Below are 23,573 nucleotides of genomic sequence, written 5' to 3'. Positions count from 1 at the left end.
CAGAAAGATAAGAAATGTATCATTCCCTCTGGATCCAAAAGTCAGGTTTACAGAAGAGATTTTGTGATGCAGTTTATCTCACAGAGATTCTGCTGATCATCCTTTTATTTAAAAAATTTGAAGACTACATGAAACATCCTATACTGCATTGCAATAACAAGCTCACACACTCAGTGCGGTCATGCATGTAATGGCCCGTCTTAAAGTTCAGAGGCGGACATCAGCCTCCTGAGTGTGTCTGATGACTCCGCTCGAATCCAGGGCTCTGTAGTGGCTGTATCAATAGAGCTGGGCCTGCCAGGAGACTGCAGGGTAAAATGCTCATCACCACGATTTGCTTCCTCATCATCATCCAAGCAGCCTCCTAAACACATAAATGAAACAAGTTGTGCATCTCCAAAATCATAAAACATACAGAGGTCACACACACACACCTGCTGTGGTGTTGTGATGGCTGAAGGCTTGTAGTCCCTTCTTCCTGGGAGTGTTTGTGTCTCTAAACTTCCTTATATTGAAGGGCTGCAGCTGCACTGCCTTGTTCTCTGCAGACTAAACACACATATACAGGTGCTGGTCACATAATTAGAATATCATCAAAAAGTTGATTTATTTCACTAATTCCATTCAAAAAGTGAAACTTACATATTATATTCATTCATTACACACAGACTGATATATTTCAAATGTTTATTTCTTTTAATTTAGATGATTATAACTGACAATTAAGGAAAATCCCAAATTCAGTATCTCAGAAAATTAGAATATTGTGAAAAGGTTCAATATTGAAGACACCTGGTGCCACACTCTAATCAGCTAATTAACTTAAAACAGCTGCAAAGGCCTTTAAATGGTCTCTCAGTCTAGTTCTGTAGGCTACACAATCATGGAGAAGACAGCTGACTTGACAGTTGTCCAAAAGACGACCATTGACACCTTGCACAAGGAGGGCAAGACAGAAAAGGTCATTGCAAAAGCATTAATAGAGAGGCGAAGGGAAGGAAAAGATGTGGTAGAAAAAAAAGTGTACATGCAATAGGTATATTCTAATTTTCTGAGATACTGAATTTGGGATTTTCCTTAGATGTCAGTTAGTGAATGTACAGTGATCTCTCCAAACCTACAATACTACGACTGAGGTGCTCTTGAGCAAAGCACCGAACCCCCAACTGCTCCCCTAAAAAATGGCTGCCCACTGCTCCGGGTGTGTGTTCACTGCTGTGTGTGTGCGCGCACTGTGGATGGGATAAATGCAGAATGCTAATTCTGAGTACGAGTCACCATACTTTCACTATAAATTATGCATATGTAACTCAGGGAAAAAAAGCTTTTAAACTATATGTTAGTTATTTCAAGGTAGTAAGCCAGTGCTTAGATTACCGCTCTGGACATTCTGACTTCATGAGCTGTATCCAGAGGTGTCAAGTTACGAAGTACAAATACTTCGTTACTGTACTTAAGTAGAAAATTGGGGTATCTATACTTTACTTGAGTAATTATTTTTCAGCCGACTTTTTACTTCTACTCCTTACATTTCCACGCAAGTATCTGTACTTTCTACTCCTTACATTTTAAAAATAGCTTCGTTACTGTTACTTCATTCCGGCTTGTCATCATTCAAAAAAAAAAAAAAAAAACCTATCCAGATAAATCGCACCATCCGGATGGAGTGAATTTGATTGTGGTTGGATGAGAAGTATAAACATATACCATTCCGACACCCTATTGGTTTGTACGCGATCCATCGCACCTGCACATGACACAAATCACATCACACTCCAGCAAGGACATAGCCAGTTTTGGGTTCGTTTATCAAAAAATATATTTCTTAAAAGTAGGGTTTGGTATGGAACCGGTATCTGATCGCCTCAGAGTCAGTCCCCTTAAATTTCATATGAAACCGGCGTCAGACCGGTCTCCTCTCCGTCTTTCAGCGCGCTCTACAATCCGCGGACAGCGGCGGAGCAGCGCGAGGACACAAGGTGTGTGTTTATCGATAGATTGTTAGAATAGGCCTATCCGTATCTGTGCAGTTCTTAGTCATAAATACAGTTTACAAAAGGTCACGAGGGAGCAGTCGGTTTCCCATCTACTGTAAAGCTTTCGCTTGTCACCGCTCATCACAACACAGCCGTTTCCTCCAGCGAAAATCTAGCCATTAACACATATGAACGAACACATACTTTAATTACACTTATTTAAATATACTTAATTTAACCATACATACTTTATACATACAGTAGCTACTGTGCAAAATCTTAGGCACGTTAGTATTTTCACTTAAAAGAATGGTGTTCGGCTATTTATATATTTTGCTGTAGTGTGTTAGTAGAAAATATCAGTTTACATTTCCAAACATTCATTTTGCCGTTGTCAAACTGCTTGTGCATTCAAAATCGCACTAGATTATTATTAAAATTAATGAAAAACTGAACTTTCCTACAGACACACTACAGCAAAAGATATAAATAACTGGCTTAAAACCCTTTTTTGGGTGAAAATACTATTTTTTCTTTTCCATAAGACTTTTGCACAGTACTGTATTTTAAAAATGACATTGTTGCTACTTTATAAAGAATAAGCATACAGTAATTCACAGAACTGATTAAAGACAGTGACAGACGGCACTCATCTTAACTAAATATCAGAGAGATTGACAGAGATACAGTAGAGACATTATGTGTGGTTTTAAGGGCTGTGAATCTTTGGGTAGGCAGCGATTTGATTCTATTCACGATTCATAGGTTTTCGATTCGATTCAAGAACAATTTTTGCAAACTTTGGGTGGTGTTGGCGCAGTGGATAAGGCACATGCCATTGGTGTGAGAGACCTGGGTCCGAATCCACTGTGAGACACCAATGTGTCCCTGAGCAAGACACTTAACCCCTAACTTTTGTCCATTGTTAAATGCTAGTTTAGTGGTGCTATGGCATGACATAAAAAAAGAGCTTTAAAAGTATTATGTATCAACTAACATTTTGTCACACCAGGGGCGTAGCCATCATTTCTGAAGTGAAAAATGTCAAATAAAATCATTTTATGCATGTAGCCTATGTATTTTCATAATTTTTTTTTAAATGAATTCTCTTCTTTTTTTAGTACTTTAAATTTGCTGTAAGAAATCAAATACACTGCTCGACAATAATACTTTGTAATCGATAATTCTTTCCTAATTGCAATTTTATGATTGTTTTATATAGGTTACTACATTTATCTATTATTTTAATTTTCTGCACAGAAAATATACTTTATAGTTTCTGTACTGTAATAAATAATATTTCAATTAGCACTGCATCATTCATAAATTTTATTTATTGTGTTTTTTTTCTTAATGTTTCATCAGTTCATTCTGCTTTTATTCAGTTTAGCTGCAGATATAGCCTGGCACGTCTATGAGAGTGAGATAACTTCTCTTTCAGTGTGTATACCTCTTTATCTCATTTATACAGAATAAAATGGTATAAACCTTGCGCTCTTGTTAATGATGTGGTTATTTTAAGTGTTTCCCTCATATTTTCGGTTCATCAGCATTGTTAAAACACATTTATCATTCACAGGAACTGTGCATATGATTTAGACACTTTCTGCTCCGTCCATGCAATAAATAGCTTTCGGCTGCTCAGGTAATGTCGTCAGTAGGCAGAGAGCCATTAACAAACTACAGAAAAGTAAAACTACTTCACTTTAGTATTACGGTCCATGAGTTCTACATAGTTCTATGTGAAGGACAGATTAGAGGCACGATTCACAAACACTCTTCAAGGTCTCCATTACTTTAGCGTGTAGTAATTTAATGTGTATATATTTTGAAAGCACTGAATCACTATAGAAATCGCGATTCATTCGATTCTTAGTGTTTTAAATTGATTACTGTCCGAGATCAGCGATTTACGATTCAAAAATCATGTTTCAAGATCAATGCATATGAATCGTCAGGGTTTGTAATCGATGCATCAAGAAAACGAGTGAATCGTTACACCCCTAGTGGTTTTGTATTAAATAATGACCCAGATTGTGAAATACATTTATTAGCCTTAGATTAAGGGAAGCACAACTTGGGAAATGAGAGCATCCAAGGTGAAAGCTATGGATTTATTTTAAATATTTGTAATGTTCTTTAAACATTTTTTTTGAGGTTCTTTTTTATTTTAAGTATAGGTTCAGGCACCGTTTAGGAGCCGGTACCATTTTAAAAGTATCGAAAAGGCACTGGACCCTACTTAAAAGTTATTATTTCTCACTGGCTCATTTACCAAATGGGTGCTTTCTCTTCCTCCTCCACAAATTAAGATACTGTAGGTAGTTCGGTAGTGAGACGTTTTAATAAATTATCGTTTGCGATTGACGACGCGATTGACAATGTTGTGATAACTAGGCTTTACCTACTTTGTAACTCGTTACCCCCCGAACACTGGACATAACAGACGTATGTACCGAATACAAGAAGCTATCAATCAAGAAGGTATCAGGATTATGAGTTTTTTTTTTCTTTTTAGTTTTTGATTAATCACTTGGATTAATCATTCATTTTGACAGAACTATAATGTTTATTGTATATAGACAACCATACAAGAGTAATTTTTACTAAGCCTGCACCAATGTTTTTGTCCATTGCCCTTGCAGATTCCTGCAGCTAAGCTTGGATGTACATTTACATTCCATTAAAGGTTATTGATGACATGCCTCTGAAGTTTGACTTTTTGCACCATAACAATACTTATTGGCAACTAGTCATCATATCTCTAGCTCTTTAATGTATTTGCATTGTACTAAAATGAGTTCATTTTCAATGGGCATATATGCGGCTGAAACAGGTAGCCTAGTGCTTCCCACATTTTTCAACATTTTCACATTTTAATATAACATTATAGTCATTATGGCCTTTAGAAAAATGTTTTTTTTTGAGGAGGTGGGGTAGTGCACAATAGGCCCCTGTGGCACGGCCAAAGCTTTTGTTCTTAATGGCATTTTTTCCCTTACATTACTTTTACTTTTATAATTTAAGTAGTTTTTTAAACCAGTACTTTTACACTTTTACTTGAGTAAAAAGCTTGAGTTGATACTTCAACTTCTACAAAAGTCTTTTTAAACCCTAGTATCTATACTTCTACTTGAGTAATGAATGCCAATACTTTTGACACCACTGGCTGTATCCTGGGATGCTATCAGTAATAAACTATATATAAATGATTAAATAATGTCTTTTTTTGTTTGTTTAAAGAGTTGAAATATTGAATATCATGAACTGTTCAAAATGTTGTTGTTTTTTTAATCTGATAACTACACGTTTGTCTAAAATATCTAAAAATGAATCAACTGATGCGTGAAGAAAAAACTGAAAATAAAATGCAATAACATGCAATTCTATCTGTATTTTTTGCACTTGAGTCTGTATGTCACTATTAAATTAAATTAAGTTAAATTAATGCATTTAGCACACGCTTTTATCTAAAGCGACTTACAGTGCATTCAGACTATAAATTTGTACATATCATGTGTTCCCGGGGTATCGAACCCCCAACCTTGCGCTTGATAGCGCAGTGCTCTACCAATTGAGCTACAGGAACATTATTACAGACATATGTTTAGATGGTTCAGTGTGAATTACCTGCAGGTTTGCTAGTCTGCGTCGCTCTCGTGCAGACTGTTTAGCAGATTTCCTCTCAATGTCTGGAGGAACTGGGAAAGCATTTCCATTCTGATCTAATGACGAATAATACGACAAGAATATGAAAATAAACATCATCTTGTGAAATTGTTGATAAAGTGTGTTCATATTTTCTTAAGGGCACTTGGTTTGATGTTTTCTTACAAAATGGAAAGACATTAATACATTAAGTTTCCCTTTAAGTGTCCAAACTAATTTTGGGGCCACTGTATATAATACTGTGATTTATTTTGGTTACAATCATCAAGCAGTTAAAGAAATGTGATCCCACCAATAAATTCACTTTCTGACAGAAGCACAGATCCTCGTCCCCCCTCAACATCTCTGTTCCTCTGTGTGACAGAAAAACAGAACTGGCATGTTAACCATCATTCAGTACTGATGGAGCTGCTTCTAGCACTGCAGAACACAATGGAAATAACAAGCACAGGAAGTTACAAGCACGTCTTACATTCATAGTCAGAGGAAAACTTACAGAATTCCTTGTTCTAGCAAGAGGCATAAAGGCATCTGAAAAAATAAAAAAAGGTGTCAATGGTACACAAAAATGTGACAAAAACATAAGACCATACTAGAATTAAACTCTCATTTCAGTCACAGTATTTATTTTTTGCCAGTTCTTACCCCTGTACATGATGTCATCGGCTTCCTTTGAGCTGATTGGCTCAGTGCCACGGGTGGTGGGGCCTCGCACAGGCATACGCAAACGAGCCATGTCAAACACATCCGTCCTGTGCCTGCAAACACACACACAAAGCTCTATTTTATAAAATATGAGTGCTGCACATACAGTAGAGAACAATTATTTCCCTGGTATAGTGATGTAGCTGTACTGACCAATCCGTATGTATAGCTGAAAGATATATATTGTTTTTTTGTAACTATGATACATTTGGATTTCCATATGCATATCTTTCAGATCTGTACTCAATGAAATCAAGGATATCACTACACAAATTTGTCATGTAAAAAAAAAACCTATAAACATCACATCTTTATTACTTTGATCCCTTTTAGGGTGTATCCATCAGGAATATTGCTGTAGAGCTCATTCCAAAGCATAATTTCCTTCAAGGCAGCAAAATTATAAACCATTAGTTTGAGAGATCACAGACGATTACTGAGCCTCATTAACTGGAAAGAGTTGTTCAGTGAAGTGAAGTCTATAAAAACAGCTAATTTAGCAAAATCAGATGAAACCAGTCAAGTCCAGGAAAGGCTGATGCTGTTCTGACCTGCTGTATTAATGTACATGTTGACTAATTATTAAAACATCCCTTTACTTTCGAACTTAAACATTACATTTAAACATCATCAAAATAACTGTGCAGTACCTGTCAGTGAAAGGGGAGGGAAAATGCTCCCACTCCGTCTGCAAGAGCTGCTCCTCCAGACGCCGCTGTTCACTGCGCAGACGTCTTCTTAACGCACACAGCTCATTAACAACCTCACTTCTGTCCTCTGAAGAAAACAAATATAGTAAACCCTCCAAAAAATATGTGAGGATATTTTTAGCATAATGTTAGATAATCCTGAATTCACCCAAATTTAGGGGACCTCTGATATTTAATAATGGCTTAATTTTTTATTCAAATCAGCAAATAGCAAATTATTTCTGTAAAGGTCTGGTTTAGGGTATAGCCAATATTATTAGATCATATTTTAATCAAAAAAGCCAATAGGAGATCTCCCTCGTGATACAGTATGTGTGTATCTGTATGAGTGTTTACTCTCTGTTCTCTGGTTGTTTCTGTTTTCTGGAGGCGAAGGAGCCCGAAGCGCAGAGAAATCCTACAAAATATGTAGACATTAGTAATTTCTGCATGGCAGAAATTGCCCACTCACACCATAACAAATAGCAAAACTCAAAATATGCCACACCCATGACCTTAAATATATGTATACACAATTTTATACACATGAAGTGAACATGAGCATTTGTAATGACTGTCAGTTCAAATAAAGGCAGTTTTTGTTACCGTAGCATTTGAAGGGTTTCTGTGTTTATTTTGTAGGGTAGGGATGGGAGGGGATGGTGCACGTTGAACCTTAAAAAATGATGACAATGCTGTCACATACTCACTACATCTAGAGAAATTTTCAGCAAATTTAGCTTAAATATATATATTGTTTAAGACAGCTCATTCCAGTAAATTCCACTTTCAGACACCTGTTGCTGTCGTATTTGTCTCTCTTGCTCTTCCTGTTTTCTTACAGCTGCTCTCTCTTTCTCTTCTTCTTCTTTTTTCTTTTTCTCTGCAGCCCTCCGTCTCTCTTCCACAAGACGAGTAAGTTCTTCATTCTTCAGCTTTTGCTGCAAAAAAATAAGGCTACTTAAAATCAGCGGTGCTGGTCACTGAGATGGTCTGAGGTCATCAGAATGACATAATGGACTAGAAAATGAAACATGACGATATGTATTTGATGGCATTTCCTTAAGCACTTAAATTCCCTTTATTTGAATTGAACAATTATTACATTATTAAATAAGACAGGGCAGGAGTGCATGTGTGTCTGTCTGACCTCCATCTCTCTGCGTTTTCTGTTCTCCTGCTCCTCTTCATACTCTCTCCTGATTTTCTCTCTCTGTTCTGCCAGTCGTCTGTCCTCCCTCTCCTCTTCTTCCCTTATCCGCTCTCTCTCCTCCGCCTGCTTCCTTTGCTTTTCTTCTATCTAATGTCACAGACAAATACATGAAAGATCATTGTTTATATACAGGTACAGTGGAATCCAATCATTTAACCACATTGAATATCTGTGATACACTATTTATAATTTATAAATTTATGCATGAATGTGATGAGTCTGTGTATACAGTAGTTAACATTTGAAGTGGATCAAACAAGTTAATAAAAGTTGTCCTAGGACAAGAATGCATGTGTTAAAACAAGCGTTCATAAGTCTGTTGTTGTGTTGGTAATATTTTTTCATATGTTTTTAAAAGAAGTCACTTGAGCTCACCAAGGCTGCATTTATTTAGTCAAAATGCATTATAAACATTAATGTTATGAAATATTATTTATATAATTTAAAACAACTGTTTTCTACTTGAATGCATTTTAAAATGGTATTTATTCATGTGATGGCAAAGCTAAAGTTTCAGCATCATTACTCTAGTCTTAAGTGTCACAATGATCCTTCAGAAATCATTCTAATATGCTGATTTGGAGCTCAAGAAACAGTTCTTTTTTTATTTATAGATTTTGAAATCAGTTATGCTGCTTAATATCTTTGATGAACAGGGCAGCAGAGGAGTTCATGTTAACAGCCTTACTGTCACTTCTGTTCAGTTTACTGCATCTTCACTGGATAAAATATTTAATAATATATATATTTTCTTTTTAACCCTACAAACCTAAAACTCGATCAGTAGTGCATGTGTGTACCTGTTGTTTCAGGTAAGCTTTGTATTGGTCTTGCTCCAGTAGTTGCTGGGGTGGCAGGAGCTGATTAAACACATTTCCTCTTGCAAACTGTGGAGTGTGTGTCTCAACAAATCCTTCAAATAGACACATTCAACTTGAGGATGTAAACAATCACTAAAGACACATCATGCATGTTTGTAAACTAAAACGTGTGTTAGCATGTTACCTGGCCTCTCTGGTCTTTGTGGTGGTGGTGCTGCAGCTGCTTCATTCAAAAGATGCATCTGCTTCAGATCAGCTACACAGACACACACACACACACACACACACACACACACAGACCATTTCTTTAATCACATGTTTCATAACTAGCAGGTTAACAGGACAATAAATCATCCTAAATAAATCATACTGATTAGATTTCCAGTGCTGTCTCTGAGTGGTGCACCGCCTCCGCCTCTTCCCCAGGGTTCATATGCTCTCATATCGGCTTCAAGTTCAGCTTCCAGTCTTCGCTTCTCCTCTCTGTCAATCCTCCTCTGTGCGGCCCGCTCCTCTATCTACTCACAGGGCACACAAACAAACAGCCTAATAAGCTTTCTAATGCTCTTTTTCATGTCGGAAGTTAGAATAAACCTACTGTTCGTGAAGACACACCCACTTTTGACATTTATGTCTTTAAGAAATACTGTTTAATATGTAATAAGGACACACCCCTAAGTGAATAAGTAATAGCACACCTGCTTTCTGAGCTCCTCTTTATAGCTGAGGCTGTCTGTCTTTGCGTGATGTGCAGGAAACGCTAAAAGACCTGAACTCACAACTTCATTCTCACCCACAATCCTCCTGAAACACACATCAACCACAAAAACAAGATGTGTATTAATTGTCTGCTACAGGCATATGGTTTAAATGGTTGTCTTTGAGAGTGAGAAAAAAATAACTTGGCTTATACATTCAAAACTAGCCCAATGGTCAATCAAAAATAGCCCAAACTACACACTATCCCAAATATCAGTATACTCAAAATATGTCACTCCTCTGCCTAAAAAACATTATTTACAGTCACAGTTATGTGTCTACATGATACATTTTATGGGAAGAAATATATTTGTATTTGCCAATCTTGGGTACAGTCAAAGAGCTACAAAGTCAACAAGATCCAACAACTGCTACAAGACAACAACATCTGGTTTTACTGCCTGTTTCTAAAGAGTTTGTGTCTGTTGCACTCTTACTGTCTGTGAGTGCTTCTCCTGTGTGGACTGAGTGGGTGTGGCTCTCCTGATGATGATGAAAAAGAAACTCCCGTTATTGGGCAATCTGTGGAAACACACACAGAGGGAGTAATAAAAAAATACTCCTGCATCCAATCTTTCACTGCGTGCACGAAACCATGTTTATCCTCAATGCAAGTAAACTCATATTCAACGTAATTTGCTGTGTCATATGTGTCTTACAGGCTCTATTGGGACTCAGCAAACTCTCAGCATCATTATTTGGAGTCTTATAGTCATCTGTAAGGAATGGGAGTTGAGTAAGGACAAAAGGCATCCTACAGAAAAAACAAAAACATATTTGTGAGCTTGAAGAATGGCATGTGCAAATATGTGTGTTTTGTGTTTGCACTTATGTATATCCATATATACCTGCAGGGTGACAGAGGGTCTGTCCTGTATTGCAGAACACCCTCAGGAGTCTCAGCAGTGTGCAGGCGGATGATGTTATCTCTTGGTTGCTTTCTGTACGCAGACGCCTCACTCACAAAGAGCTGCTTTAAAGGTATGTGGCAGAAAATCAGCACAAGAATGTCAACAAATATGTACACACACAAACACACACAGTGTTACCTTTTTCTCAGCATCTGTTGAAACTCTCAGGTCCAGTTCCTTCTCCCTAAAAAGAGTTGAATTACAGGGGTTGTTCATGAGAGTGGCATGAATGTTCTGCCCAACGTATCTTTTGTGATCCATTAAAAAAAAAAAAAAAATTGGGTTTGGAACGTCATGAGAGTCAGTAAATTAATTTTCAGAATGTTATTTTTTGGGGGCAAATTATCAATTCAAATTTTTTTTTTTTACTTATGAGTAAACAAACGATTAATTTAGAATAATCACATCCAAAAAAAATAAATATATATATATATATATTTTTTTTTTTTTGTACATATTTGTATGTGTACTGTGTATATTATGTTGTGTACTGTGTATATTATGTGAATACACACATATATATTATATATTTTGAAAATATTTACATGTATATATGTATATTCTTATATTTTATATTATATATAAAAACCATTAATATATAAACATAACGTATTTTGCTTGAATGTATACATGAATGTGTTTGTATTTATTTATACTTAATAAATATACACAATAAACACACATACATAATGCAAACAAAAGCTTTTACTTTTGGATGTGATTAACCGCGATTAATCGTTTGACAGAAACAGAACAATATAAACCATATACACCATTCAGACTATTATGCATGAACACACACTAGGGCTGTTAAAAAATAAAAAAATAAAATTGATTATTTGTCGAATCGTAAATAAAAAAAAATTAAAACATTGCATTTGAATTTAAGGTGTGCATCAGGCAGCCTTATCAGAGGTACACTAGATGCGATGATGATGTAGGTGTAATTGCATTTTAATGCTTTTTTTAGCCTATCCAGTTAAACCCACTGGATGTGGTGCTGCTCATTCAAAATATTGCATAAAAAGTTTTTTGAAACCAAGCCGTTCAAACAGAAAGCATATTTATCGCATTTTCTAGAAGGACATCTATCACTGTTGCACTCGCGTCTCCCACAAGAGAGCCGCATGTTTAGAAAGACATGTAAAATTTAAGTTCAACGTTTGAAAAAAATGTCTCGAGACTTTATGTTGTTTTTTCTGCATCAGTGTAATTAAGTATATGTGATTTATAAACATTATTTGAACACTATGCACTTTTTCAAAGACAGTCATGTTATTTTATTGCTTTGAAGAAACGTGCATTAGTAATATTTTGCTCAATGCGTCCTCTTGTGGCCTCAGATGAGAAACCAAAAGCTTTTTCCTCCTGACAGAATTCATGCTTTTTTGAGTATTTGAATATTGATAATATCTTAGTACAAAATTTGAATTTAGTTTTTCAGCCATTCTGATAGCCCTAACACACACCTCCTCCTGTGACTCTGTTTCTCTGCGATTTGTTCCTGTAGTTCATGTCTATAACGCTCCTTTTTCCTCCGCAGTGTGCCCTCAAGACCCACTGCACCTGTCAAACAAAATCAGCCATGTCAGAAGCCTGAGCCTTAAAATCTGTTAAATGAATGAATATCCTGTCATCATTTACATTTCCCAAACTGTATTACTTTCCTTGTTCCACAGAACAAAAAAGAAAGATTTGGGGACATGGGAAACCTGCTTTCTTGAAAATTATTTTTGTGCCCACTTACTTCCAAAGTATGGCAAAAAAAAAAAAAAAAAAAAACTCTGTTCCACAGTTTTGTTATGACAGTTTGCGATAAATGAAAAAAATAAATGATGACAGAATTTTCATTTTTAGGTGAAGTATTCCTTCAAAAAAAAAAATTCAAATCAGAATTATTCTCCATCGAATGAAGCAATTATATGATGTTATTAAACCAATCAGAGCAGTAAAAGGGACCTCTAACCAATCAGAATCATGTTACTAAACTCATACCTATTAAAAGTCCTGTGGTGCAAACTGTGTCCTGACTGGCCACAGATACAGATCTTTCATTGGCTTGGGTCCCAATGGATGTCGACATTCTACAAAAGTGAAGTGAACAACAGTGAAGGAGAAGAGATGAATGTGGGTGAGATCTATTCTAACATTCAAAAAAATCTTTTTTGGATCTTTGACCTGTTTCTGTGCTGTAGTTTGCTTGTCTGATGTCCCATCTCTGTGAACAATTCCCCTCTTTTTATTAGAAAGAGAGAGACAGAGATAAAGATGACACTGTTAATATATATGCCTAAATTATATAAATAAATATATATGTCAATAAAAAATTCAGAATCAGCCCATATAGAATGAAATGGGTTCAAGAGTCACCAGTTGTAAACATCTTTCCCTCTGTTCTCACCTGTTTGCTGTCCTGGTGTCTCTCTCTCTCTGATGTCGCCTCCCTTGCAAAAGCATGAGTTCTTCATCACTGCAGTCTTCCTCAGAGCTACACACACCCCATCCCAGCCCACACACCTCTGTAAGGGTGGCCACATCCCTCACACGGACTGTCTAAATAAGTGAGCGAGATAGATTTGCCCTAATAAAACAGTACTTTGGCAGAACCATGATACAGTAATGATATCAGTAATATCGTGGTAATGTGTTCCTTGTAGCTCAATTGGTAGAGCATTGACTTATCAAGCGCAAGGTTGGGGGTTCGATTCCCAGGGAACACATGATGAAAAATTGATAGCCTGAATGCACTTAAGTCGCTTTGGATAAAAGCGCCTGCTAAATGTTTAAATTATTTTAATTTTTAATTTAATTTAATGTATGACGCACTAGCAAGTGACGTGGCTTTACTAATTAAGTAGTTCAGAAGAAGTTGGAAGGGATGGTGGGGAGTGTGGGTAATGTCAAAAACGCCATTATACAATAGTAATTTTTAGTAAGTGTAACAAACATTGCTTTAAATATAATCATACTCTATCAGAATACTCAGCTGTTCAACATGACAGCAAATATAACAGCTATGAAAGTGGCAGACACATGAAGTGAAATCTCAACCTCAAAAAACTGTGAGGTACAGTACAGAAGGAGGAAGGGAAACCAAAACAATCATGCTTTTGACCCAATAGTGTACCCTGGGTATTCGTCTTCGCTCTTGAACTGTGTGAATGTCACAAGCTTCCCAGTGGTCTTTCTGCAAGTGACAAAAATATAGTGAGAAATAAGATTCTGGATCTGTAGGCTTCTATTGTGTTTGTACTGGTTTTGCCATTGTGTCTCACCTCTGCCTTGTATTTCCTGTAATCATTCCTGAGTTCCTCTTGCAGTTTGTGTTTCTTTCTCTCATATTCTTCTCCGAGTGGCAAACTAACTCCATCTACGTGATGAAATTTCACATACACACCTTTAAAACCAGATATACATGTAACAGAAATTAATTTACAACCACATTAAATTGCAAACAAAGCTATACCTTGCTGACTTGCGTTTGGAGGGATGTTCTCTTTCTGGAGAACGTGGCCTGTCCGCCTCTGATACATTAATATTTAACAACATTAAAATGAAGACCAGTCACACACATTCTCTTTACCCCCGTCATTATCTCTCTCTCACCCTCATCTCCATGTAAGAGGGCTCCTGTTCCAGACATGCCTTCTCCTCTGCTATCTTTAATTTCTGATCTTCCAGAAACTTCTCCAATACCTCATCCATCTGGAGCACATACAAAATATTAATGCAAAGCAGATCAAACATAAACTGCAGTTCTACAACGCCACCTGTAGATACATATTATTTCACATTATACCAAGGTCCCATTATTAAATGTTAGTTGGTGCATGTATTTAAGTAAACTAAAAACAAGCAATTACGTTTTGGTTACACTTTTCTTATTTTAAGGTGTCCTTGTTAGATTGTAATTAACCCTAATTATACTATATAATAAATATAATCCTATAGTTAGGGTTAGGATTATGGTTTGGTTTAGGGTTACTTGCATGTGTAATTATGCATAATTTATTATGATTACAGTAGTAAGTTCATGCAACTTGTAACAAGGTCACATTAAAATAAAGTGTTAACGCAGTTTTTACAGTATTTGTTTATCTTTGATATTTAACAATATTAATTAATACAACTTCTGCTTTTAATATGACTTCAGAAGAAGTTAATGTGGTTAACCAGTGTTAACAAATGGAAACTGTGGAGTTACACAATATCTATTATGTATCTTTATTTATAGGTACAACACGTTACACACCTCTCTGAATTCCTTCTGGTGTTGAAACTCTGTTTAATCGTCTCTGAACACATCTGATCTTCCACTCCACAAAACAATCATTTCATCAGATCACATCGATATTAGGCATACTAATAAAGTTACCGAAGTGCGTTGTTTATTTACTAAATCTATGGTGTTATCTGATACAAACTCTATTCCGAACTAATAATCTCAGCAGAAAATGTAGCCTACTGTACGGTTTCTTTGGGTAAATGTAATAAATGTGTAATCTGATATCTGGATCTGCCCATAAATTGGAATTAATCAATGTTTTAAATTAACTGTATATTTATCCAATATGTTAATCGGTTCATCATCTCATCTCTTGACCGGTCACAGTGAACAGACACAGAGCTTCGCTGTTGTTGCTCTCTTGCAGTCTTCCTGTCTTTCACTTCCTCTCTTCCGTTAGTCCTCTTTTCCTCTCGCAGCTGCTGATTTATATAACGCATGGATAGACAGAAGCGGAAACGCTGCTCGGTCCTGACCATAGACTGTATAAGGTCCTGACGTTTTCTAGGCCAACCCGGAATGGGTTTAAAATCGAGGTTTTAAAAATAAATAAAAAAGGAAATCATAAAAAAAAATCGCTTTGTTCGTATCACAAAATAAGCAATAATAAAAACATAATAATAAAATAAAATAAACTCATTATTTATGTTCTTATTGGAAATCACTTATAATAAGAAAATTGTCTTTAAGGATGACAAGTAGATCTGTAAACTATTTTTCTGAAGGTTAAGAACATTTCCTCCACATAGCATTTTGTAATGTGAATTGCAATTTAATATATTTTCAGATTTGGCCAAATTCATTACAATACTAGTTTTACTATTTTGTATACTATTTATTACTTGCATAATTCGACAAAAAAATATCGCTTGAAAATTATGTACAGTTAAAAGATTACATTAACGACATTGCCTATTCACTTTTTGTAACTCACATGATCATTGTTGGTAAAAAAAAAAAAATATTATATATATATATATATATATATATATATATATATACTTATTAACTATTTCTTCTATGTAATATTTTAATTTTTAAATATTAGATCACATAATAATAAACAATATTATTTGCTATAGCTTATATAATTTAACATTACATTTTTTTCAGCCTGTGATCGTCTTCTATGAGAAAGAGGAAGAAACAATGTATGAAACAGTGTATGTTTATGTAACTTACCTTAAACAAATGAAGTTTATTCTCACGCCTATGTAAAGATTGCTGAAGTAAATAAACACAACACAACACAACCTTTGGCCTTCTTTGTATTGTGGTTTTTGTAGTTTTGTCAAAGTCACTTTTGTTGTTATATCGCATGAGTCGTCCCAGTCGTTAGTAAACAAATATTGCATTTCGTAAATAAAAGAAAAGTCAAACGTTTCTGTAAGATATTAGTATAAGTTTTAATTCTTCTTTTAAATAATGTCGTTAGAAGACCTTTACACCAATGTGGTTAAAAACTTCATCTCCCAACATGCCTTGCGCTACCCATAAGGTCACATTGTGTTACGGAACCGCTTCCGTGTTGTGTTTGTTTCTGGAAAACAGAAACTGCGTGAGGTGACATAATTTTCTCTCGCCCGTCTCTGATTAGACAGCGATGTTTTTGTAAACCGATGCGTCAGAAGGTGTATTAGATTGGACTATGTCGTTGATTCCGGGCTCAAAGCAGAAGGACAGGCGCATTTTATGCGGGATGTGCCCGGACCCGCAGTGCCAGGCGAAGCTCTTCTTCCCCGCACACACCTCCATGAGCATCGAGTGCACTGAATGCGGCCAGAGACACGAGCAGAAGAACCTCGCGAATGTGGAGGAAGTGACTGACCCAGATGTAGTGCTTCATAATTTGCTGAGAAATGCTTTGCTGGGTGTGTCAGGCCCTCCTAAAAAGGGCTCCGAGCTGGTGAAAGTGATGGGACTTTCAAACTATCACTGCAAGCTGCTGTCTCCCATCCTCACCCGCTATGGCATGGACAAACAGACAGGCACTGCCAAACTCTTGAAGGAAATGAACCAGGGAGAGATCTTCGACTGCTCGCTTCTTGGGGACCGTGCGTTTCTCATCGAGCAAGAGCATGTGTCCACTGTTGGGTATGGACGGGACAGGTCAGGGAGCTTGATCTACCTGCATGACACTTTGGAGGAAATCAAGAAAGCAAACTTGAACAGAGAGTGTCTTATTCCTGTGCATGTGGATGGAGACGGACACTGCTTGGTGCACGCCGTGTCCAGAGCACTAGTTGGACGTGAGCTCTTCTGGCATGCCCTTCGAGAAAACCTAAAACTCAATTTCAAGCAGAACCTCGACCGCTACAAAGCCCTTTTCCAGGACTTTATAGATGCTGCAGAATGGGAAGATATCATTAATGAGTGTGACCCATTGTTTGTCCCTCCAGAAGGCGTTCCCCTGGGGCTTAGGAACATTCACATATTCGGCCTGGCGAATGTACTGCACAGACCCATAATCCTGTTGGACTCCCTGAGTGGCATGCGCAGCTCGGGCGATTACTCCGCCACTTTCCTGCCAGGCCTGGTTCCAGAGGAGCAGTGCCGAGGAAAAGATGGCACTCTGAACAAGCCCATCTGCATCGCCTGGAGTAGCTCTGGCAGAAATCACTATCTACCCCTCGTGGGCATCAAGGGCTTGCCATTACCCCGTCTACCAGCTGCATTGCTCCCGAAAGCTTGGGGTGTTCCTCAAGAGCTGATTCGCAAATACGTGAGATTGGACTCCAACGGAAGCTGTGTGATCGGCGGCGAACGGAGCCTGCAGGATAAGTACCTGCTGCGGCTCGTAGGCGTGATGGAGGATGTCTTCATGGACAAGCACAGCATCCACCCCGCTCTAGTCGCAGATGTCCACCAGTATATATACCGACGCACTGGAGTGATCGGCGTGCATCCGGAGGAGGTGACAGAAGCGGCTAAGAAATCTGTTCAGGAGGGTCGTCTCCATCGCTGTCTTGTCTGCAATGCTCTTTCAGAGCTCCACGTCCCAGCAGAGTGGCTCATACCGGGAGGGAAACTCTACAACTTGGCCAAGTCGACTCATGGGACTCTGCGGGCGGACAAGAACTACAGCTTTCCTTTAAATAGTTTGGTTTGTTCCTATAACCCAGAAAAAGATGTGCTGGTGCCTGACTACAAGCTTGGCTCACTCACGGCTTGCACCTGGTGTCACGGTACTTCAGTGCGACGCGCTCGTGGCGACGGCTCTGTCGTCTATTTGGACGGAGACCGTACCAACACTCACTCACAGGGTGGGAAGTGTGGCTGCGGGTTTAAACACTTCTGGGAGGGGAAGGAATACGATAATCTTCCCGAAGCTTTCCCTATCACTCTGGAGTGGGGCGGCCGTGTGGTGCGAGAGACCGTTTATTGGTTCCAGTACGAAACAGATCCGACTCTCAACAGCAATGTTTATGACGTGACGATGCGACTTGTCACGAAGCACTTTCCTGGAGAGTTCGGAAGTGAGATTCTAGTCCAAAAAGTGGTGAACACCATCTTGCATCACACTGCCAAGAGGAGCCAAGATGAATACAATCCAGTTGCCATCGAAGGTGCTCATGTTCAGGACAGGAGAGATGGGAGTGAATCAGCCACTCACCCTCCTACTAAAATCATCCTGACGGGACAGAAAGGCAAAACCCTGCATAAAGAAGAGCTGGTGATGAGTAAAACCGAGAGGGTCTTGCAACATAGCATCAGCGAGCAGGCGGCCTTGTCCCAGCGGCGTAGCACAGACCGCTTGCGCCAGCAGGATCCACGCCCACCATCTCCTTCCTCGTCATCATCCTCTGCTCCTCCAACACCCACCAAAGTGCCACCCCCCAGTGGAGAGAAGAAGATACGTGTAACGACCAGCGATGGGCGGCAGGCCATGCTTACACTGCAACCGCATACCACCTATGGTGAGCTCCAAAACTCCATCGTCCAGGTCTTCAACTTGTTGCCCGGACAGCTGTGCATCCGACATGGCTTCCCACCCAAAGAGCTGCCCCCACCGCATCCTGAGGACCAGGACCAGCCCGTGGCACTTCAGCATGGCGACCGCATATCTGTGGAAGCACTAAAAGAAAGCTCCCCCGATACTCACATGACCCAGACGCACTCTCACACACCTCAAACGCATGCTCACTCTGACCCACGACTCGGCCGCACCAGTAGCAGGGAACTTCAGGACAACATTGATCTTGAGATGTCATCACTTTGTCTCCTGGCAGCACTTATGGGTAAAACACACCTTCCTGTTATAGATCTGCTTTATGAGAAGACTGTGTCACACTAGAATCAACATTTGCTTAAGAGTGTCTATGACCCGCTGGACTGTATGATACAAGCCTATTTTTGTAATTTACTCATCAGGATGATTCTGTTATTATTATTCAATCATGTTTAATGAGTAATTATTGATTACTGAACAAAAATGAGTCTATGGTAAACAATGTGTGTGAGACCTGTCTATTTAATGTGTTTTCTCTTCTCCTCTCTCTTGTTCTGTTTGTCTCAGGTGAAGATGTCTGGTCATATGCCAAGAAACTGCCTCACCTGTTCCAACAAGGAGGAGTCTTCTACAATATTGTGAAGAAAGACATGGGTAATCTGTCTTTTTTCCCACTTTCTCACACACAATTTGCTTGGCATGACAAAGTCTATATTATATGTGTTGCCATAAGCATTTGCAGTAACACTGTACTGTGAGGGTGGGATTTGAGAACCAGTTCTAATTTAGTTTTATTTTCTGTGTACTAACACAGACTTTTTTTCTTTTCTTTTTTGCCACTGAGAGATGTATCGCAGTGGAGTCAAAAGTAATGCAATTTAGATGACAATGACAATATATTTAAATACAAATTAAACAATGAGCATAACAATTTATGTGAGAAGTTGAATTGAAAAATTTACATTTCAGAATCTCTTAGAGTTTGATTTACCCCTCTTTTTGCTTTACTATGGCTCAAGCAGTAGAGTATGGTGCTAACACATACAAGGTTGAAGGTTTGATTCCCAGGGAAATTTAAATGTGTGTCTTGATTGCAGTACAAGTCGCTTTGTATAAATGTAAATGTTCAATGACAGCAGGACAGAATGCATAAACTCCACAGGTTTGTGTAAAACCCAATGATCATGTTTTTCAGCATGATTTGAAATCATCTAACCATTCATCTGGTCTGTCAAATTTATTTAACATGGTGTGACCTAAAAATAGTTCTGAATTAGAAATATTTATGTTTCTGTTTTTTTTAAACATTAAAACTTTTAGATTTATTTATTTGTTTACAAATGTGCCATATACCTCATGAGCCAAAAATATATTTTATTACTTTTCAGTTTTTTGTTTTATTACAATGTTTTTTGTGCGGGTATGTTGCTAATCCACTAATACATACATATTATTAGATATTGTTATAATTATTAGGGAATATTGTAAACATTTGTAAAATTAAATTGACAATGTGAAAAATTATTAAATTGTTTGTATCATCCACTTTTATGCATACAATGAGAAACTCTGCTAATAAATTCTATTTCTTGTGTTAAGGTCTGTTAGATGGGAAGCACTGCACACTGCCCCATTTGTCGGGTAAGACGTTTGTGTTCAGTGCTGCAGAGGAGCGTTTGGAGCTGTGTGTGGACACAGCCGGTCATTTTCCAGTGGGCCCTGATGTGGAGGAGCTCGTCCAGGAGGCCCTTTCCCAACTCCGCTCAGACGCAGCCTCCCATAGCCGCGAGGGAAGCCCCGCCCACGGCCTGCGATTGGGCGCTGGCGGTGCAGTGCGCAAGAAAGAGCAGACTGTCATGGCCTTCCAGGGCAAAGGTCACTCACTGGGTTCCGCCCCTCCCGAACACCCACCAATCAGGCGGCAGCACAGCAGTGGCGTGGATCTCAGCAACAGCGCTCGCGGTGAAGAGATAACATTGTCAGGGGAGGAGTTGGTGCGCGTGGCCCCGGGCATGCTCACTTTACGTGAGGGCCGTGGTTTGGGGCTGGAGCCTGCCGTTATCGAGGCCCAGCGGCAGCGTCTGCAGGAGATGGTCTCAAACATACAGGCGTCTATGGACAAACACTTGCGCCAGCACGCTGTAGCAAGGCATGATGTGAAGGAAGAAGAGGCTCCTGACAAACAAGAGGATATGGAAAGTCACGGTGCCGAGCAACCCAGCACCTTTGAACCCATGGACCAATCTTGATACTTCATTATCCGCTTAGCAGAGTGAGCTTCCTGTCATAACACACATACATGCACTGTGATTCAAATAACAAATAATGGTCCAGCCGATTTATTGACACATGCGTCTTTTGAGTGTGAAACGCATTCTTAAATATTCTCGAAGTCTTAAGATGTGAAATTTGAAATGATTATTACAGGAATTGAGTGTCTGCTTTCATTCACCTAAATATAAACGTGGTGCACACTGATTTAAAGAGACAGTTCAACTTAAATTGAACATGCTGTTATTAATTTACTCACTGTCATGTCATTCCAAACCAATGCCTTACTTTTTCTCTTTGGAACATAAGGGAGATATTTTGAATGTTTCTGTCCATATAATAAAAGTCTGTGAGTTCCAAGAAACATTGCATCCCAATGTATTTTGTGTTTTGTTGAAGAAAAAAAAGTCATAAAGAATGACATGAGGGTGAGTAAATGTTGACAGAAATTTTGTTTTTGGTTGAACTATCCCTTTAAGATCACCCTTGAGCTTTGCTTGTTTCCACATTGTACTTAAATAATCAAAGTGCACTTTGACCCTCATTGCTGGGTTCACGGCTTTCTTACTCCAATTTGAATCACTGACTGTCTCACAAACTTCAGCCCTGCGTCTGTGCACTTAGTAGGTAACAGGGTCTCCTTGATAATGTTTGTGTCTTCAGCACGGTTCTGACTTGTGGAACAAACAGGGCTTCTCTACCCACAATTCATTGCGGTCTATCCAAAGAGCACTACGCGGTAAAAGCCTGGAAACGAGTTCCAGCTGGATTTCACGTTTACTTCATCGTCCTGCTACACAGTTAGAGCACAGAAACCTCTCTCAGCAGATCAGCATGGAGTATCCATACATCTGAGAATGAGTTTCTGTCCTGTGATCTCAGATTGGCCTGGTCAGTGTTGCCTTTAATGTGGCCCAGGTTCTGTTGTACCGTTTTGCATGTCCTTTCTTCTTTAAACACTGTTCAGTACAAGACAGTTCATACACTTAGTATCGGAATGTAATGTACTTGATTCTGGCAAAATCTTCTCTTGGGAAATCTTAACAGACAGTAGCCGAGTGGGTGATTTTTTTTTTCAGGATATTTGATTCAGCGCTGTAGTATATTGTTACCTGTGTTTTAGGCCATGCTAATATGTTGAAGTAGAAGGCATGAAGGACGGTTTAAGTGTTTTCTTTTGAGTTCAGGAAAAAAACGATTCTGTTCTTAACAGATTTTTCTTGTCACCTTGGCAACTGATTCATAAAAACCACAAAAAAAAGAAAAAAAACTTGATTAATAGGGCTGTTGAGCTTTGTGCTTCAGTCACCGGGTAGAAGATAAAACAGATGGAAAAACCTCGAGACTTTGCTGAGCTCGAGACTTTGCTGAGCAACAACAGGTAGTCAAAACTGCTGTTAACAGCCTTAATGAGTCTTTTAGCATCCCCAGCTCTGATCTGCAGAGTTTGTGCGTGACAGAGAATCTGTTCTGAGAAGGAGAAACTAGAGAATTTGGACGAGGCCTGACTTTGGTCCAAGGACTCATGATGAAGTTGGAGGCTTGATGAGTTTTTGATTTTACAAGATTGTTTTTTTATTTTTAAGTCGAAAAAACATCTATACCAGAGCACTTTTCTGTGTAGGCGTGTTTATTAGCTTTTGAACATAATTGATATTGTTGATGTAAAGAGCAGCACAAAAGAAACGTTTTACTGCTTCATGTAACACAGACTCAAGTGCAGGTTGTTTCTCTGTGACTGCCACACTCCTGATATATTGTATTCCAGTGTACAATAGTGGTATATATTGTATTATATTTTCATCTGTACAGATATTGAATCTGTTTTTTTCCCTTCTAGATTGTTTCTCCTCTGTTTCCAATAAAACAGTTGGATGATTCTACGCAGCTGAGGAATCTGCTGTTTGCATGCTTGATTACTTTTCAGTCTAACAACAATAAAGTTATTCCATCTGTATGAATCGATGTGATCGCTGTTTCTGAATCACTTTCTAATGCAGTTTTCTATTATCTCTGATAGGTCACTAATGGACCACATCAATGTGAATTAGCGGTAATACTACTAGGCCTATACGTTTTTATGTTGACATTTAATTTCATGCTAAAATGAAATAATTAACAATGCTTTCTATCATGAGTGATGTTAATTTAAAAAAAAAAAAGTATTTGCTCACCAAGGCTGTGAAAAAATATATATAAAAAACATAATATTGTGATATTAAATTAAAAAAATGTAAATATTTTTTTAATACATTAAAATGTAACTTACTCCTGTTATTTAAAAAAAATACTTTACTGACATTTCATGCATGCTTGTTAAATAGA

The 23,573-nt window shown here is 38.2% G+C and overlaps 2 protein-coding genes across 7 annotated transcripts; one reads left to right on the top strand and one right to left on the bottom strand.

Moving 5' to 3' along the window:
* Positions 1–46: 46 nt before the first annotated feature.
* Positions 47–15,433, bottom strand: cspp1b (centrosome and spindle pole associated protein 1b). 5 transcript variants are annotated; one of them, XM_059501399.1, is made up of 28 exons: positions 14,996–15,433; positions 14,350–14,448; positions 14,210–14,267; positions 14,019–14,113; positions 13,871–13,930; positions 13,145–13,296; positions 12,922–12,981; positions 12,739–12,827; positions 12,213–12,309; positions 10,882–10,927; positions 10,681–10,802; positions 10,492–10,586; positions 10,270–10,354; positions 9,772–9,877; positions 9,444–9,591; positions 9,258–9,329; positions 9,053–9,165; positions 8,190–8,339; positions 7,837–7,980; positions 7,646–7,714; positions 7,397–7,457; positions 7,001–7,127; positions 6,291–6,403; positions 6,118–6,176; positions 5,938–5,998; positions 5,607–5,701; positions 435–549; positions 47–364 (listed from the first exon to the last, which is right to left on the bottom strand). In XM_059501399.1, exons 2-28 carry the CDS (start codon positions 14,446–14,448, stop codon positions 201–203), a joined length of 2,655 nt encoding a protein of 884 aa, XP_059357382.1. In that variant the 5' UTR covers positions 14,996–15,433; the 3' UTR covers positions 47–200. The 5 variants fall into 5 exon arrangements, with proteins under 5 accessions (XP_059357382.1, XP_059357380.1, XP_059357384.1 ...); XM_059501397.1 differs by having other exon boundaries at positions 10,681–10,805; positions 14,996–15,432; XM_059501401.1 differs by having other exon boundaries at positions 6,142–6,176; positions 10,681–10,805; positions 14,996–15,432.
* A 1,078-nt stretch (positions 15,434–16,511) lies between these two features.
* On the top strand, positions 16,512–23,209 carry LOC132096162 (deubiquitinating protein VCPIP1-like). 2 transcript variants are annotated; one of them, XM_059501383.1, is made up of 4 exons: positions 16,512–19,266; positions 19,545–19,631; positions 20,577–21,249; positions 23,089–23,209. In XM_059501383.1, exons 1-3 carry the CDS (start codon positions 16,677–16,679, stop codon positions 21,224–21,226), a joined length of 3,327 nt encoding a protein of 1,108 aa, XP_059357366.1. In that variant the 5' UTR covers positions 16,512–16,676; the 3' UTR covers positions 21,227–21,249; positions 23,089–23,209. The 2 variants fall into 2 exon arrangements, with proteins under 2 accessions (XP_059357366.1, XP_059357365.1); XM_059501382.1 differs by having other exon boundaries at positions 20,577–23,209.
* Positions 23,210–23,573: the final 364 nt, after the last annotated feature.

The sequence above is a fragment of the Carassius carassius genome, chromosome 20 (genome assembly GCF_963082965.1).
Source record: "Carassius carassius chromosome 20, fCarCar2.1, whole genome shotgun sequence".
Classification (NCBI taxonomy): domain Eukaryota; kingdom Metazoa; phylum Chordata; class Actinopteri; order Cypriniformes; family Cyprinidae; genus Carassius; species Carassius carassius.
The sequence above is the reverse complement of the archived record's forward strand: the minus strand, read 5'-3'. Positions and strand labels throughout refer to the sequence as shown.

Excerpts from the sequence above, each read along its gene's own strand:
- cspp1b (XM_059501397.1), bottom strand. The coding sequence starts at position 14,448 with ATGGATGAGGTATTGGAGAAGTTTCTGGAAGATCAGAAATTAAAGATA. Across the intron at positions 9,592-9,771 it reads AAGAGGAGCTCAGAAAGCAG|ATAGAGGAGCGGGCCGCACA; the intron begins GTGTGCTATTAC and ends CCCTGTGAGTAG. Across the intron at positions 7,715-7,836 it reads GACAAATACGACAGCAACAG|GTTCAACGTGCACCATCCCC; the intron begins GTGTCTGAAAGT and ends TCATTTTTTAAG.
- LOC132096162 (XM_059501383.1), top strand. The coding sequence starts at position 16,677 with ATGTCGTTGATTCCGGGCTCAAAGCAGAAGGACAGGCGCATTTTATGC. Across the intron at positions 19,267-19,544 it reads TCTCCTGGCAGCACTTATGG|GTGAAGATGTCTGGTCATAT; the intron begins GTAAAACACACC and ends TGTTTGTCTCAG. Across the intron at positions 19,632-20,576 it reads TATTGTGAAGAAAGACATGG|GTCTGTTAGATGGGAAGCAC; the intron begins GTAATCTGTCTT and ends TCTTGTGTTAAG.